Consider the following 13,441-nt stretch of genomic DNA (forward strand, 5'->3'; position numbering starts at 1 on the left):
TCATAACCCGGTGACCAACGTTACCTCGGGTCAATAAATAACCTGGCGTTATATAACTAGCCATCTAATAACTCTCTATACCCACAACAATAGACTTAGAAAGTCCTCCTTCTATGCCTTAGCATGATCGCATTAGCTTATGGCTTACTTCTAGGTATAAATCCTATCTCCTTTTTACTCCTCCGCCTGACGACGACTCGAAACTATACTTAGCTCTATTAAAGTAGAAGCGCGCTATATCCTTCCCCGCGAGTATACCTACCTCTAGCTCGTATTATAGCGATAGCCTAAAGTGGTAAAGAACTAATAATGCTAGTAGTGTCTGCCTAAGTAGAGCGTATTATAACTCAAAAGCGAAACTCTGTCATCACCATTCTAAGGCGGCTATTTGGATTTTACCAGGGAGAAGATTGCCTATACAGAGAGAGTGTATGGACCACCGAGGATCTGCATGTTAGAAGACCTCTACTTCTTCCAGCATCGCAGTGGGCTGCTCAACGGTTTTGCGGATCCTAAAACCGTTTCCGTATTTATGAAGAAGATTGTGGCGCTCCAGTATCTAAAATTGATCGATTATCTGAGAGCCATGATAGCAGAGCGAGAGTTGCTTCTGCTACAGCGTGATGGCGTTCGCGGACTTCCGGCCGACTAGGTTGAACAGCAATGGAGTGACCTTCAGGCTATGGTGCAACCCTGCTCCGAATATGTTGAAAACGTCGAGGTTATACACTTGAGTTTAGGATACCCCCTAGCAGAACCTGATACTCGTCCGGATCCTGAGAAACAAAAGGCGTCCTGGGTAAGCTGCCAGAGAGACTTTCAATATATTCTTATGTATCTCAGAGGTCTGAAGCTCAGGGCCTATCAGCTGAATAACAGTGTGATAGGACCTGGAGCATGGCTGGTACCCGGCAAGCCCTGATGGAAAATGGGGTTTATGCGTGAGGTGAAATGTGTGAAGTCACTTACGCTGGCTGGCTTGATTTTTATTCCTCTAATATACACATCCGGCCTATTCAGTATGAATGATCGCTATATACCAGGAGCAAGCCATTTCTGGAGATATTTCGCGGTATCTCTACCCATGATGCCTGCAGTACTGTTGGGTTATTACGTCCTAGACAAAGGATACGACGAGAAGGCTAAATGGTCCTTTGAAACCTTTAAGAATTCTCTAGGTAAATCCCTGGGAGTCCGGAATGTCAAAGAATCTCTCCCGGAGTAGTGGATATTCTTGTAAGTATTCTGCAATGTCTCACAGGGATGACGGTGGCAAGGACCGTTGATTCAGCAATTTTGGACTAGTTTCCAATGGCAGTATAAATCCAAAATTGTGAAAGAGAACTTGCGTTTTACTGTGCATATTGTTGAAATGTTCTCTCGGGAATAGGGATTGCATCTCCGTGTGGCTTCAGAAATGCACCACGATGTGCTTAATGGGGCCTACTTACGCAAAACGCAATTGTGCTCAACAACCGATTGGTCCACCAATTGGCGACCGAAACATGCAGAAACAGGAATTCGATAAAGAAACCGGCTACTTGTGCATGAATTTTGGACTGACAAAGGAAAAAAGTTGCAGACTATTACCTTAAGGCCACTACAAAGCTCTTACCTTCCATCACCTCAGCAGCGTAACATGCTTACTTTCCCTCTCGCCTCTACGTCTGGGAAAAGCCACAGGCTTGATTTCGAGAAATTCTCCGTTAGGGCATCTCCACGCGTTTGCACATGGCAGCCCATAGCCCACATCCGTTGTACCCGGTCTGCCACTGTTGAGCGAAGAGCCAACGGAAGCCGGGAATGTAGCCATCCACCGACCTTTTGGCTCGCCTACTCGGCACGATGGTGCAGGGATGCCTCCGATCGCGCGTCGCCGTCACGGCTCGCGCGCTCAGGATATCCGTTTTGTCCCGTTGCCTTGCGCGAATCTAACAGGATGTCTTGATGGATGGAAGCGGGCGGAGAGGAACAAAAATTCACTCACCATTGTGCAAAAAATCACGGGGACGGACTAACTCTTCAGCTCCCGTATGAGATTGAGTGAGAAAGCCGCCGCGTCACAAGAGCAGCTCGCGATCTCGACCCTTTTAAGATTAGAGTCAGAAGTGCAGATTAGATGTTTCGCTATTCGGATGTTAGAGTTGCAGCGGCAGAGAGCTGCCGAGGCGTCACAGCATCGCATTCTCGCAACTCGCTCCTCGCTCCTCGTATTCCGCGCGTTCCGCCCAAGGTGAGTCGTATACGCTCGTAGGCTCAATTGAGCATGCGAGCAGTGAGCAGTGAGCAGTGCGAAAGCGCCTTACAAGTAAATTTTGAAGGAGTGCAGGCGCCGCCCCCCCCCCCCCCCCCGGGGGCGAGACTCGTACATTCCCGTACTCTGCTCTCGCAATTGCGATCCTCGTTCTGCCTAGATGAAAGCGATGAAACGCCTTGTCTGAGAGCGCAGGGCCGAACTGCGGATTTCCATGGCTGCTGCCACGGTCAGCAGAAAACCCAAAACACACTCCTACCCGCTTCCGGCCAGGGTTTAATTCCTAAAACTTCAAATTCCGCGTCCAGCTGAACAGCTCGCAAAGCGAAGAAGCCGCAAACGATAAATCTTGAAACGCGGCGGTACTCCGACAACCAAACTCCAGCTTCTGCTTCGCCGCGGAAAAAGCCAAATCAAAGCATTCCATCCTGATCACCCCGTGATTGCAATCAGGATGCATGCCTCAGGATTGTCGCATCGGGCAAACTCATCCCTCCCTCTACAGCCTATGGTGAAAGAGCGCGTGTGGGTTCATCCGAAGGCCGCCGGGCGAACTGCAGTGTCAAAGCCGAGTGCCCGGGGCCTCTTCAGCCTTGCAGACGAAAACGAGAGGAACCAAGGGCTTGGAAGCGAAGGCGGCAGGCTTGGTGATGGGCGTGGGGCACGGCCCTGCCGATAGACCCGTGCAGAAGGCGAAATGGCGAGAATCACCGAACCCTGAATATAGGGCAGGGGTCTTGGTAAAAAACTGTCAGCTGAGAGCCTAAGGCTTGAAAGGGATGTTTTTGAAATTGTGTTTAGGTGTTCCAGGTGTTCCAGCTGATCATAGAGCGGTCGCAGAAGTAAGGTCACTTTCACTTTGTCACAAGCACCGCATGATTTCAAAGACCGGGTTTTTCGGTGATATGATCAATGACCATTTCAATTGTTATCTAGCTAAGTCGCAGTCGAGTCTCAACCTCTTCATCAGCTGAGAGGGAGATCTCACTGTCTCTGCCCTGGTGATACCACTGATCCTTGTCCATCGTTTCACATGCTTCCGATCACTTCAACCCACAAAACAAGAATCCCGAGTATCCTCCGGGAGAGTGGAATCGGCTCTTCGCAGCCTTGCAAACCCTTTGCGCCGCGGTGCCCAGTTCCCAAGATAAAGAAAAACAGTTCTCAACAAAAGAAAACTAAAGAAATTGCTTGATGTTTTGCTCCCAAAGCGCCATGCTAATGTGAATGAAATCATCGCTTGCTCAATCGCTGAAAGTCATAATGCCAATGTGAAAATGCTGTAATCAAGTGGCAGCTAACAAGCTATGAGCGGTGCGTTGTTTCGTTCAGGTATGAAGAAGCCGTCCTGTAAAAAGGAGGCTTGCTCCGGTGTTGTTAAGGCCACAGGCTTATGGTCGTAGTATGATGTGGTGAGGATTGCTTCCCTCTGCTTCTCCGAGTACTCCATACTCGGCTGAGGCGGAGAGGCTGGCGGGGTTTCGTCGTCCGAGTCCTCGTCATGGACGAGCTCTGGTGGTGATTGTGAGGATGTGCGGGTGAGAGCGTGCTCTTCGTCGTCTTCAAAATCCTCGTAGAAGTCATCCTCCTCGTCCTCCTCCTCAATCTCTGTTGTGGTGATCTTGATTGGTGGTGAGGGTATCCTGCGGAGCGGTGCAATCATGTCGAAGTCTCCGTCCTCATCGTAGAAGTCTGATTCTGATTCGCTGTCTGAAGTATCAGAGTCCTCTTCGTCCTCCTCTGGGTCCTCAGCAATGGCGTCAACCCATTGGATGTGTCGGGGCTCCTCAGCCTTGGAGGCCTTCTTGACAGTCTGATTAAACCATGCCTCTTGTTCCCGCTCAGCATCAGCAAGCTCAAGCATGAGAGAGTCGAGGAGGTTGGCATGGCCAACGAGGAGCCTCAGGTCGTGGTCAGCCCGGCAAGCTTCCTTGCCCAGCTTTGACCGTGCCGAAGCGGCAATGTAGTAGGTTTGTGTAAGGCTCATCTTCTGTTTCTTTTGTGGTGGAGAAGAGATGAAGTGAGAGCGAGTTGTTTCGGCGGAGAAAGGCTCGAAAGATGTTTGTAACCGAAGATGGGAAGGCATCTTTGTTATGTGGGCAACGAAAAATTTAAGTGCCTGGCGTGAGTCAGTGCCTGAATTGTGTGAGTGTATGACTGGGCCGGAGGCTTCTTACGATTTTCTGCAGCCAATGAGGCAGGAGGCGGTCTCGGTGATGCGAGGCAGGGGTTGTTGTGCTTGAGCGTCGACGTGGTGAGCGAAGCGAGGCTTGGTTGAGGCGAGTTGCCGAATGTGCTGTTGAAGCTGTAGATAGTTGTACTGTATTGTTGGCTCTGTGGTGATATGGCTTCAAACGCGGGGGGCAATGGACTTCTTTATGTTAGGCCTGACCTGATACAGGATGACCAAGACAGCTTGCATGGAGTTTAAGCGGGAAACTCGGGCGCGGACGAGGAAGTCGGTGACAATGTAAGCCCGGAAAGTGCACCCCTGTCCACACCGCTCGGCGCGGGCTCAAGGCTGCTGATGATGAATCACTTTGTCCGCTAGTCTCCGCCAGTTCCAGCAAAGTTCCCATTGCGCCCTTTTGATTAATTATTATGCAGCCCGCTCGGCTGATTGTTGCTATGGCTGGCTCTCGACCATCCAACCATTAATCATTGCGACCTCGGTGTTTAGAAACGGCAGGAAATAACAATGCAGTCGACTGATGATTCATACTGCTTCGATCTTTGTCGTTTATCGTTCACTGGTAGGGCACGCTATGGCGACATTGACTACATCTACGTTGACGACAGCGATTCCAAGCCACGTCTCTTCGTAACTGCCACGCAAGGAGCGAAATGGATTCCGCTTTTGTGCGCATTTACGGACGAAACGAAAGCGCGCCAGCCTCGTTGCCCGTCCAACACTATATTCCAATTTGGCTGCCTGGGAAGCCTTACGTACTCCACCAGCCAACCTTAACGTGCGACAGTGTCATTTGATCGCGGGTGAGCTGTCTTGTCTTGTCTGAGCCTCTGCAGCCCGCATGGAAGGCCTAGCCACAGCCTCTCGCAACCTTAACTAAGAAATCATGCCCACCGCCAACTGACGCCGCTGCCCTCTAAACCCTTCCCAGGGTTGCAACCCGACATTGCGACAAAGACAGCAGCACACAGCAGAGCGCTGACTGTAACAGGACAGCGCAGGGCCAAGGTCGGCCAAGGTCGGCCAAGTATCGTCGAATTTGAGAAAGAGGACCCAGAGCCTTAATGCAGTTATCGGAGTTAGAGTGCGCTGCAGAGTTGCATAACTCCAAGGCAGGCGGGCGCACTCGGATTTCAAGGGTCACGATGGACGGTCGGCTCCCGGACTTTGGGAACAAGTAACTGCGCGGCGGCATGGCGGCATGGCGGCAGAGGAGAAGGCGGGCAGAGAGATCGCGGTCCAATGCACACATAAACCGCCCGCATCTCGGTCTCGAACAACGACTGACGGATCGACGTGATGTGGTCGTGACTTGGTGACTTGGTGACTCGAGCTTGAATGATCACAAACTCGGCCCGTGGAATTCTACCACATCCGTCCCGCAATTGCTGAACTTCCTCATCACCGATATCTAATTCCCCCACATTTCATGCACGCCTTGGATTACTCACAATGTCAAAACCAAACCTTGGTGGTGTCCAGTCACCTGCCCCTGCCGCTCTTATTGGCCCTGCATCATCGCACAAGGCTGCTTACAATTCATTTCTTGTCGTGCTTACGGACGAACGACAGCGCTGGGGCGCTGACAAAAAGAACACAACCGCACATCACAGGCAACATTCCTAGTCCACAGATTACTCAGGATATTTCTTGCACTTATCTAGGCATCTTGCAGTGCACAATCTCAACCCTGGTAGTTCATCAGACAACGCCGCGGAGAAATTGAAATTGACTACATCGCAACCGTGTTACATCCTGCTGAGCTTCGCTTTTTCGCTTTCCGCCTTTCTGCTGTGCGCCCAGTACAGTCAAATTCGGTCGCATGCACTCCGCCACGCCCTCAGCATTCCCTGTGGGGAGTTAAGCTTCAACCCTCGGATCGCGCAGCCAATTATTCGTCAACTTGACTCCCCGGTTGTTCGGCTGTGCTGCTCTAGCCCCAAAAAGAAAGTCCAATCCTTCCAGGCACAATCAAAAACAGTCAGCGGCCAAGCTTCCAGCCCATCCCATTCACTTCGTCTCCACGTTGTTGGCTGCCACCTGCCCTATCCCTTGCAGCCAGCCAGCCCTACGACCTGCAAGCAATTAAGCGTCTCACCGTTCCATTCATCCTAAAAGGGAACAAGCACTTCCAAACACACCGCTGGCCCTTTGTACCCTGTGTCCAGGCATGCCACAAGGAGGCGAGACCCTGGTCGCGGTGACACAGCTATCCACAGTCCCATGGCTTGAGCCTCACCGGCAAGGCCGAACAATGTATATTCATCACCTCGCGCCCCTTTTCCCAAATGTGGTTCACGTGAGATTGATGTCTGGCCGATCACGCGTGAGTCCAAAGTAGCTAATTAATCTCGCTTGTCACCAAATGTTGTTTTTCTCTTTCCATTGTCTCAGCTTGCATTTCTTTTCAGACCATGGGTCATTCGCTGCGTATTGTCAATAGTTCCCTCTTCTTTTACTTTGCGCAACACATTCGCTATGTGCAGGATTATCACTGCCGCTCTTGACTCAACAGCTGACAGTTCAGCGCATTTGGGGCCTCAGCAATAACCGTTTCGGGAAATGGAGCCGAAGAACATAACATCGCTGTGCTTACTGCAGCATTTGACCGATTGGGAAATGCGGCCACCCATTCCGATCCAAAAAGGACGAACCACTAGGCCGTGTTCTAGCCGTATTCTAGCCGACAATTCTTCGGCACAGCGCATTCTGTCCTCGTAGTCCACTGACAAGTCCGATCCAAAGATACATGGGATGCCCAAGTGAGAAGTTTAACCAAAAAGCCAAGTTATAAATATGAGGGCTTTCTGTTCCGCCTCCTCATAATAATCAATCAAATCTCCTACACTCGGCCGGGAGATAATCCTTACGACTGATAAAGGACAGTTAAGCGACAGCTTTAGCAGCCACCAGAAACAATTCGACTCGTGGACGGACGGCCTAACTCTCAGCTGTTATCAACGTCTCACTTGCATTCGATTCTTTGACCCCATCTTGACAGCCTGAAGTATATAGAAAAACTCAGTACCTTGGACATCTCGGACGGCTTGCGAGCTGTTGACGCAGATAGCGGTTGGTCGGACTTAAGAAGGAAAACGCAATGCCAGGGTTGGAACAAAGGAGTCATCAAATCAAATCAAATAGTTCCTATCTCCGTTCGAAGGATACTCTAAAGCCGGAGGAGCGACATGAGATTCTTGCATCCAGAAAATCAAGGAACTCGAATTCGAGGTGTGGTGCTTCACTAGCACGCTCGCGATAGCCACCGAAAGTATCCGGAATCACTTTGGTGACACAACGCAGCCTGGAACATTGGAATGACCTAAGCCTATATTTGCGCCCTGGCTCACTCCTGGGGCTGCTCATGGCCTCATCTGAGATTCTGAACGACGAAGAGGATGCGTACACTGATTGAGCAGACACATGAATGAGTTTCCTGCGTTACAGCTAACACGGCCACAGCTAGTATACGCACAACCTCATCATAATATAAAAATATTCGGCAATATTGGCTGCATTTCGAAAATTAATCTTGGCAATCATAGACACAAAAATACTATCAGAATATCTTCACATGCACCTGAAGTTTTCTTGCTTTTTCATTATCTGCTACATGCCACCGTCCCCACATTACATCGTGATATCCTCTCCCAGCCTCGATGCAATCAATTAGCGTCGGTCAGGTGACTACGTGTCCAGGATGACGTCTTCCTATTTCAGTCAACCAGACTTTATTCACGAACCTCAACTCACAAATCTCAATCCACAAGCCTCAACTCGCAAACCTCAACGCAAATCTCGACTCGCAAACTCATTTCATCCTCAATCAGGATGCCATACGATCCACTGTTAATACCACATACCATGCCCTTACTATATGAAGAATGGAATAGAGCACTCACACTATGAGAGAATGCCACCAGACCCAATAGTAGTCACAAAAACGCAAATACGATGAGCCTAGCTTCCAACAACTTAGCAACCAAGGATACCAACCTGTGAGCATTCCCATTCACCTGGCATTCATTTGGGCACTTTTCACTTCTACTTTTAGGCTCTTCAATCCTACTACTCACCCATCCCCGTCAAATTTAACAGCGCTATAGCGAATAGTTTTGTCACGGTGCGTAGATCGAGGCTCCGCACGAGGCTCTGCACGAGGCTCTACCAAGCCCCTACCCCTTTATAGCCACCTCGTTCCTTACCTTTCCTTCCTGGCGTTGCACTCTGTACGTAGAATGTAGTTCTAGCCTGCAGTGGAGCTCTACTTTCTTACAAGCTTTACGCCCGGCTCCGTAGAGGAAATAGCAACGCTACACGAGCGAGTGACGAGCATAGAGGCAAGCACAATATGTCATCCTAAAATGCAATTTGATCGCAAGATTGACTATTAGATTGTTGTCCCTCGAGCAGATTTGGGCCGAGTTAATGGTGGATATGAGAAACTCAGGACTGCACATGAGAAGCTGCTGGGGAAACTTTGTCTTTCGTCAATAATGTACTTAAATCCCAGAAGAAAGACACTGATCCGGATGCGGTAGTTAAGGAGTTCGAGGGTATCAAAACCGCTCTCGAAGGACCTCGAACCCGCTTGATGGAATGGGGAATGCTCCAATGAATGCACCTATTGGCTGATATAGAGGCCCAACATTGTGAGCTACTCAACGGCTTCGCCCATCCTGAACGAATTCGTTCTTCTCAATAGGAACGTGTATTAAGAAGAATAAATACAAGTAAGTATATATTTTAATAGGAATGCATTAATAGGAAGGTAAATAGCTAAGTAAATACGTAGATAGCAGGGTGGTGGAAAATCTAATCGATAGCGATCGATATAACACGCGGGGTTACATTATATCATATTATATTAATTAATTTTAATATACTCCGCTCCGCTACTAAATAAGCGAGTAATTATATCCAAAATATTAACTATCTATAAGGAATCCTACTAACGTCCTTAGCTTTTCTACTAATTAATTAAGTATCTCCTTTTTACTCTTTCTATCGAGCTTGCCGCTGCACAAGATATGCTACGAGGATGACGACGCCCCTCAATATAGCTCGAATTGCCATCTCTACACGTTTAGTCGCATCGGCGACCACAACGGTGTCCTTGCCTGCCTCCTAGCGGGGTAGATGAGCCTAAGTCCGCCGCCGCGGTTGCAGCCTAAGTTTGCGTTGATCCGCTTTAGCCTTATGGTTGGTATTGGCGGTGGAATCACTAGCGCTGGATCAGATATATGACTTAGGGACGTGGTTATTAGTTAACCCTTCCTGTAGCATGGAGGAGTGGTGTAGAATAACTTTGAGAAGACGGGAGCAGGTGGGCACAAAACACGGACGAGATGGCTTAATGCTCTGCTGGCCAGGGTTGCAAATCAATCAACGAGGTTTCAATATTGAATTGAATTGATTGCCAAGATTCAATCAATTCAACCAACTGATAGTTTACTGGCTTGGCAACTCAGCGTGGTTTTTATTTTCAATATTGGCCAATTAGATTGATCAATATTGACACTGATTAATATTGGCGAGTATTGGCGAGTATTGGTGAGTATTGGCTATATTTATAAATATTTATAGATCCTCTTGGCGCCCCTTAAAAATATTTTAACTTTAATATTATATAAATATATTATTAAATATCATAGCTTCTAAAACAGACTTATTACTTATTATACCTATATTAGACTCCCTTAATACGGAGTTATTAAACCGCTAGTAAAAGAAGACTTCTAATCTATAAATATATACTTGGGCTCTAGATAAAGATAAGGATACACACTATAAGAAAATAAGGCTTATATACTATAAACATTATATAATAATAGTATATTGATTAAAATCTACTATAAAATTCTAAAATTACCTAAGAACTAAATATAATATCTATTTAGAAAAATAAGAGGGCCCTATTTATATAAAAACCCGTAATTAACTTTAATATCTTTATATATAACTCTGTAATATAAAGCAATTAAATAATATTAATATACTTACCCTTTAAAACACCCTAAATTAGAAGGCTATTACTATAGCGCTTAAATAATAACTATATAAAGACTTCTATTTAGAATAGTTAAATAGCTAGAGTTTTACGTATTTTATAGGGTCCTTAATCTAGAGGTTAAGGGTTATATTATAATAGCCTACTCTATAGTTAATAATATAGTCTAGAATATATTTATAGCGCAGAAGAATATTATACGAAAGAAGCTTTAATTAGTAATATTTAAGGTTTATCTCTTATTGGATATCTAGGCGTCTATAAATCGACATCTTTTACTTAGGGTTTATGCATACTTTATAGATTAAAATTAAAAATTAAAAAGAGGCCTTCTTGCGCTTTATATAACTCTATTATATAGTAGAGAGGATTAGTTCTAAACGCTACTTCTAATACTTTAGAACTATAGTATTATATAGAGACTTAGTGCTATTATTGCTAATAATGCATCTATAAATAATGTCCTATATTATACGATTTAGAAGTATTTTTAAGAAGAATATAATTTAAAGTGGAAATCTATATACTAATAAATCTGGTATAATAGCTATATTATCTACCTATCTATTAAGGCCTTTTTCTTCTAAGACTTAATTTAAAAAGATAAGCTTATATTATATAACGTTAAGAATAAAAGAGGGTTTTAAGTTAATATAAACTCTAAAAGTAGCCTATTTTAAGCTTTTGGTATACTGGGTAAACTCTATAATATTATTATATACACTTAAAGCTTACCTAGCCGTATAAAAGACTTCCTTACTTTTACCTAAAGAAGAATTCTATTAGATAATTGTATAAGATAGAATAGCTAGTATTAGATGCTTTAGGTTGCCTTAGAGTATAAGTTAGTAATTAATCTTTATATAAAGAAGTATACTAAGACCTTAGGCGAAGATTTCTTAACTCTATAGGATTGGACTTTGCTTTATATAGTATATAACTTCCTCTAGATCTTTAAGAGAGTAATATTAGAAACTTAAGGGTATAATATAACAATCTTAAACGTTTTCTTTTTAATAGATATTTTTATTAGGCATTTTAAGTAGAGTCTTATAAGAATTCTCTTTACTTTTAAGAGTTTTTTTAATATTATATAATAGGAACACTATAAGAACAATAGCTACTTTAGTAAAAGGACTTAAATTAAATAGAAAGTGTTTAATAAATACTACCTAAAGTCTAATAAATCCCCATTATATACTACGGCAATTATTTTTTATTCTAAACATTATATAAGGTATATCTAAGCAAATTAGAAAAAGAAGTAGTAAAGGGCTATACTTAAAAAGGTTAAAGGACTTTAAGAGGATTACTAATCGTAAGCTTTTAGGCCTAAGACTTTTTCTACTTAGCTATTAGTTTTACTATATAGGCAAGCCTCTCCTAAATAAAAATTAGATTCGTATAATCTAATTAAGGATTTTAATAAGTTTACTTAACCTTAAAGCCAAGATAAGTACAATAACTATATTACTAATCCTCTAAGTTAGATTAGAAAGCTTTTTGCCCTTAAATAGTAGTGCTAAAAATAACAGTATATATAATGGCCACGACTATCGCTATTAGCTATTACTATTTTATTAATTCCAGTAATAAGTAATAAACTAAAATAACTCTTTTTAGGGGCGTGTTGTATAATCTTATAGGAGAGGATATAAATAGGTGTTAAGAGTCTTAAAAAAAATGTTTAAAACAGTAGTGCCGAACTAAGCTCTTACTTAAGGTTATTTAACTTATTTTTTATACAAAGCTTTTAATTTAATAGTATTTATCTTAATTACCTATATATACTAATCTGTTTTAGTTTTATTATATAAAATAACTACTTAGCTTATATAGTATGTTAAGCTATAAATTTTATATAAGTGCTGCTAATAATCCTAATAGCTAGATATATGCCAATATATACTTTATTAAACATATTAAGCTGTTTAAGATAGTATTTAGGCAAGTAGTCTTTGTTAGCAAGGAGCCATGCCCGATTATTATTGTTATCGTTACTATAGGTATTAACGTTAGTTAAGTCTGTACTAGAACTAGCTTTATTGGTTTTTAAATCTGCATATTTACTTTCCTTAGATAAAGAGTATTTGTCTAATAGGTATTATTATATATTATATTATTGTTGGCGAATATATTAAAGAAAGGAGAGTTAGTATAATACTGCTATTAATAAATGTTTAAAGATAAGTAAGGTAGACGGTAAATAGAATAGGTAGGTCTAGCGGGAGAAGAGAAAATAGGTAGCTACTTATAGTTAATAAGCAAGGGCGAAGCCATTTTAAGTATGCTAGCTAGCTAAATTTAAAGGGGCCTATTTTAGCGCTTAATGGTAATAGGAGTGAAGATAGTTTGCTAGAGTCTAAAGGTATAAATATACGGCGTACCTAGGCGTACTTAGGCGTACCTTAGCGTTAAAAAAGGCCAAGGGTGCCTTGCTCTATTGCTAATATTATTTACGCCTAGGCTAGGCCAATATAGGCAATCTGGATAACCTTAGCGCTCGGACCACTAACCGTAGGTTTTAGGGTTTTTTTAGGTAAATTAGCTTTAGAAAACAGCGTTACAAATCGCCAAAAACGGCGGCTAAGTCGCCGTCTAATTGTTTAAGGAAGTATATAAAAGATAATAAAAATAGTAATAGTAATAGTAATAAAAATTAATATAGTACTATAAATATAAATATAAATATAATAGTAAGGATAAAGATAATAATAGAAATAAAAATAGTTATAAAAGTAATAAAGAAAGAAACAATAAAGGAGTAACTAAGTAAAAAATAATAAAAGTAAAAGTATTAAAAAAATAGAAGTAATGGTACTATAAGTAGTAATAAAAGTAATAATAGAAAAAGTAGTAAAATAATAGTAATAGTAGAAGTAGTATTTAAAGTAATAGGTATAATAATAGCTAAAGTAGTAATAAAAATAGTAAAGTAAAGTAAAAGTAGAGATAGTAATAAAGGTAAAGATTAAATAGTAATAGA

At 43.2% G+C, this 13,441-nt stretch overlaps 3 protein-coding genes across 3 annotated transcripts; 2 read left to right on the plus strand and 1 right to left on the minus strand.

The window, feature by feature from the left end:
• The first annotated feature begins 334 nt into the window (after positions 1-334).
• Positions 335-864, plus strand: K441DRAFT_657425 (uncharacterized protein). The gene has a single exon (XM_067648176.1). The coding sequence runs from the start codon at positions 452-454 to the stop codon at positions 650-652; it is 201 nt and encodes a 66-aa protein (XP_067505611.1). The 5' UTR covers positions 335-451; the 3' UTR covers positions 653-864.
• K441DRAFT_53576 (uncharacterized protein) lies at positions 791-1,319 on the plus strand. The gene has a single exon (XM_067642387.1). The coding sequence runs from the start codon at positions 929-931 to the stop codon at positions 1,223-1,225; it is 297 nt and encodes a 98-aa protein (XP_067505612.1). The 5' UTR covers positions 791-928; the 3' UTR covers positions 1,226-1,319.
• Positions 1,320-3,142: 1,823 nt separating this feature from the next.
• K441DRAFT_657427 (uncharacterized protein) lies at positions 3,143-4,670 on the minus strand. Its single transcript, XM_067648177.1, has 2 exons — positions 4,432-4,670; positions 3,143-4,373 (listed from the first exon to the last, which is right to left on the minus strand). The coding sequence occupies exon 2, from the start codon at positions 4,338-4,340 to the stop codon at positions 3,552-3,554; it is 789 nt and encodes a 262-aa protein (XP_067505613.1). The 5' UTR covers positions 4,341-4,373; positions 4,432-4,670; the 3' UTR covers positions 3,143-3,551.
• Positions 4,671-13,441: the final 8,771 nt, after the last annotated feature.

This window comes from Cenococcum geophilum (genome assembly GCF_001692895.1).
Source record: "Cenococcum geophilum 1.58 unplaced genomic scaffold K441scaffold_14, whole genome shotgun sequence".
NCBI lineage: Eukaryota > Fungi > Ascomycota > Dothideomycetes > Gloniales > Gloniaceae > Cenococcum > Cenococcum geophilum.

Excerpts from the sequence above, each read along its gene's own strand:
- K441DRAFT_53576 (XM_067642387.1), top strand. The coding sequence starts at position 929 with ATGGGGTTTATGCGTGAGGTGAAATGTGTGAAGTCACTTACGCTGGCT.
- K441DRAFT_657427 (XM_067648177.1), bottom strand. The coding sequence starts at position 4,340 with ATGCCTTCCCATCTTCGGTTACAAACATCTTTCGAGCCTTTCTCCGCC.
- K441DRAFT_657425 (XM_067648176.1), top strand. The coding sequence starts at position 452 with ATGTTAGAAGACCTCTACTTCTTCCAGCATCGCAGTGGGCTGCTCAAC.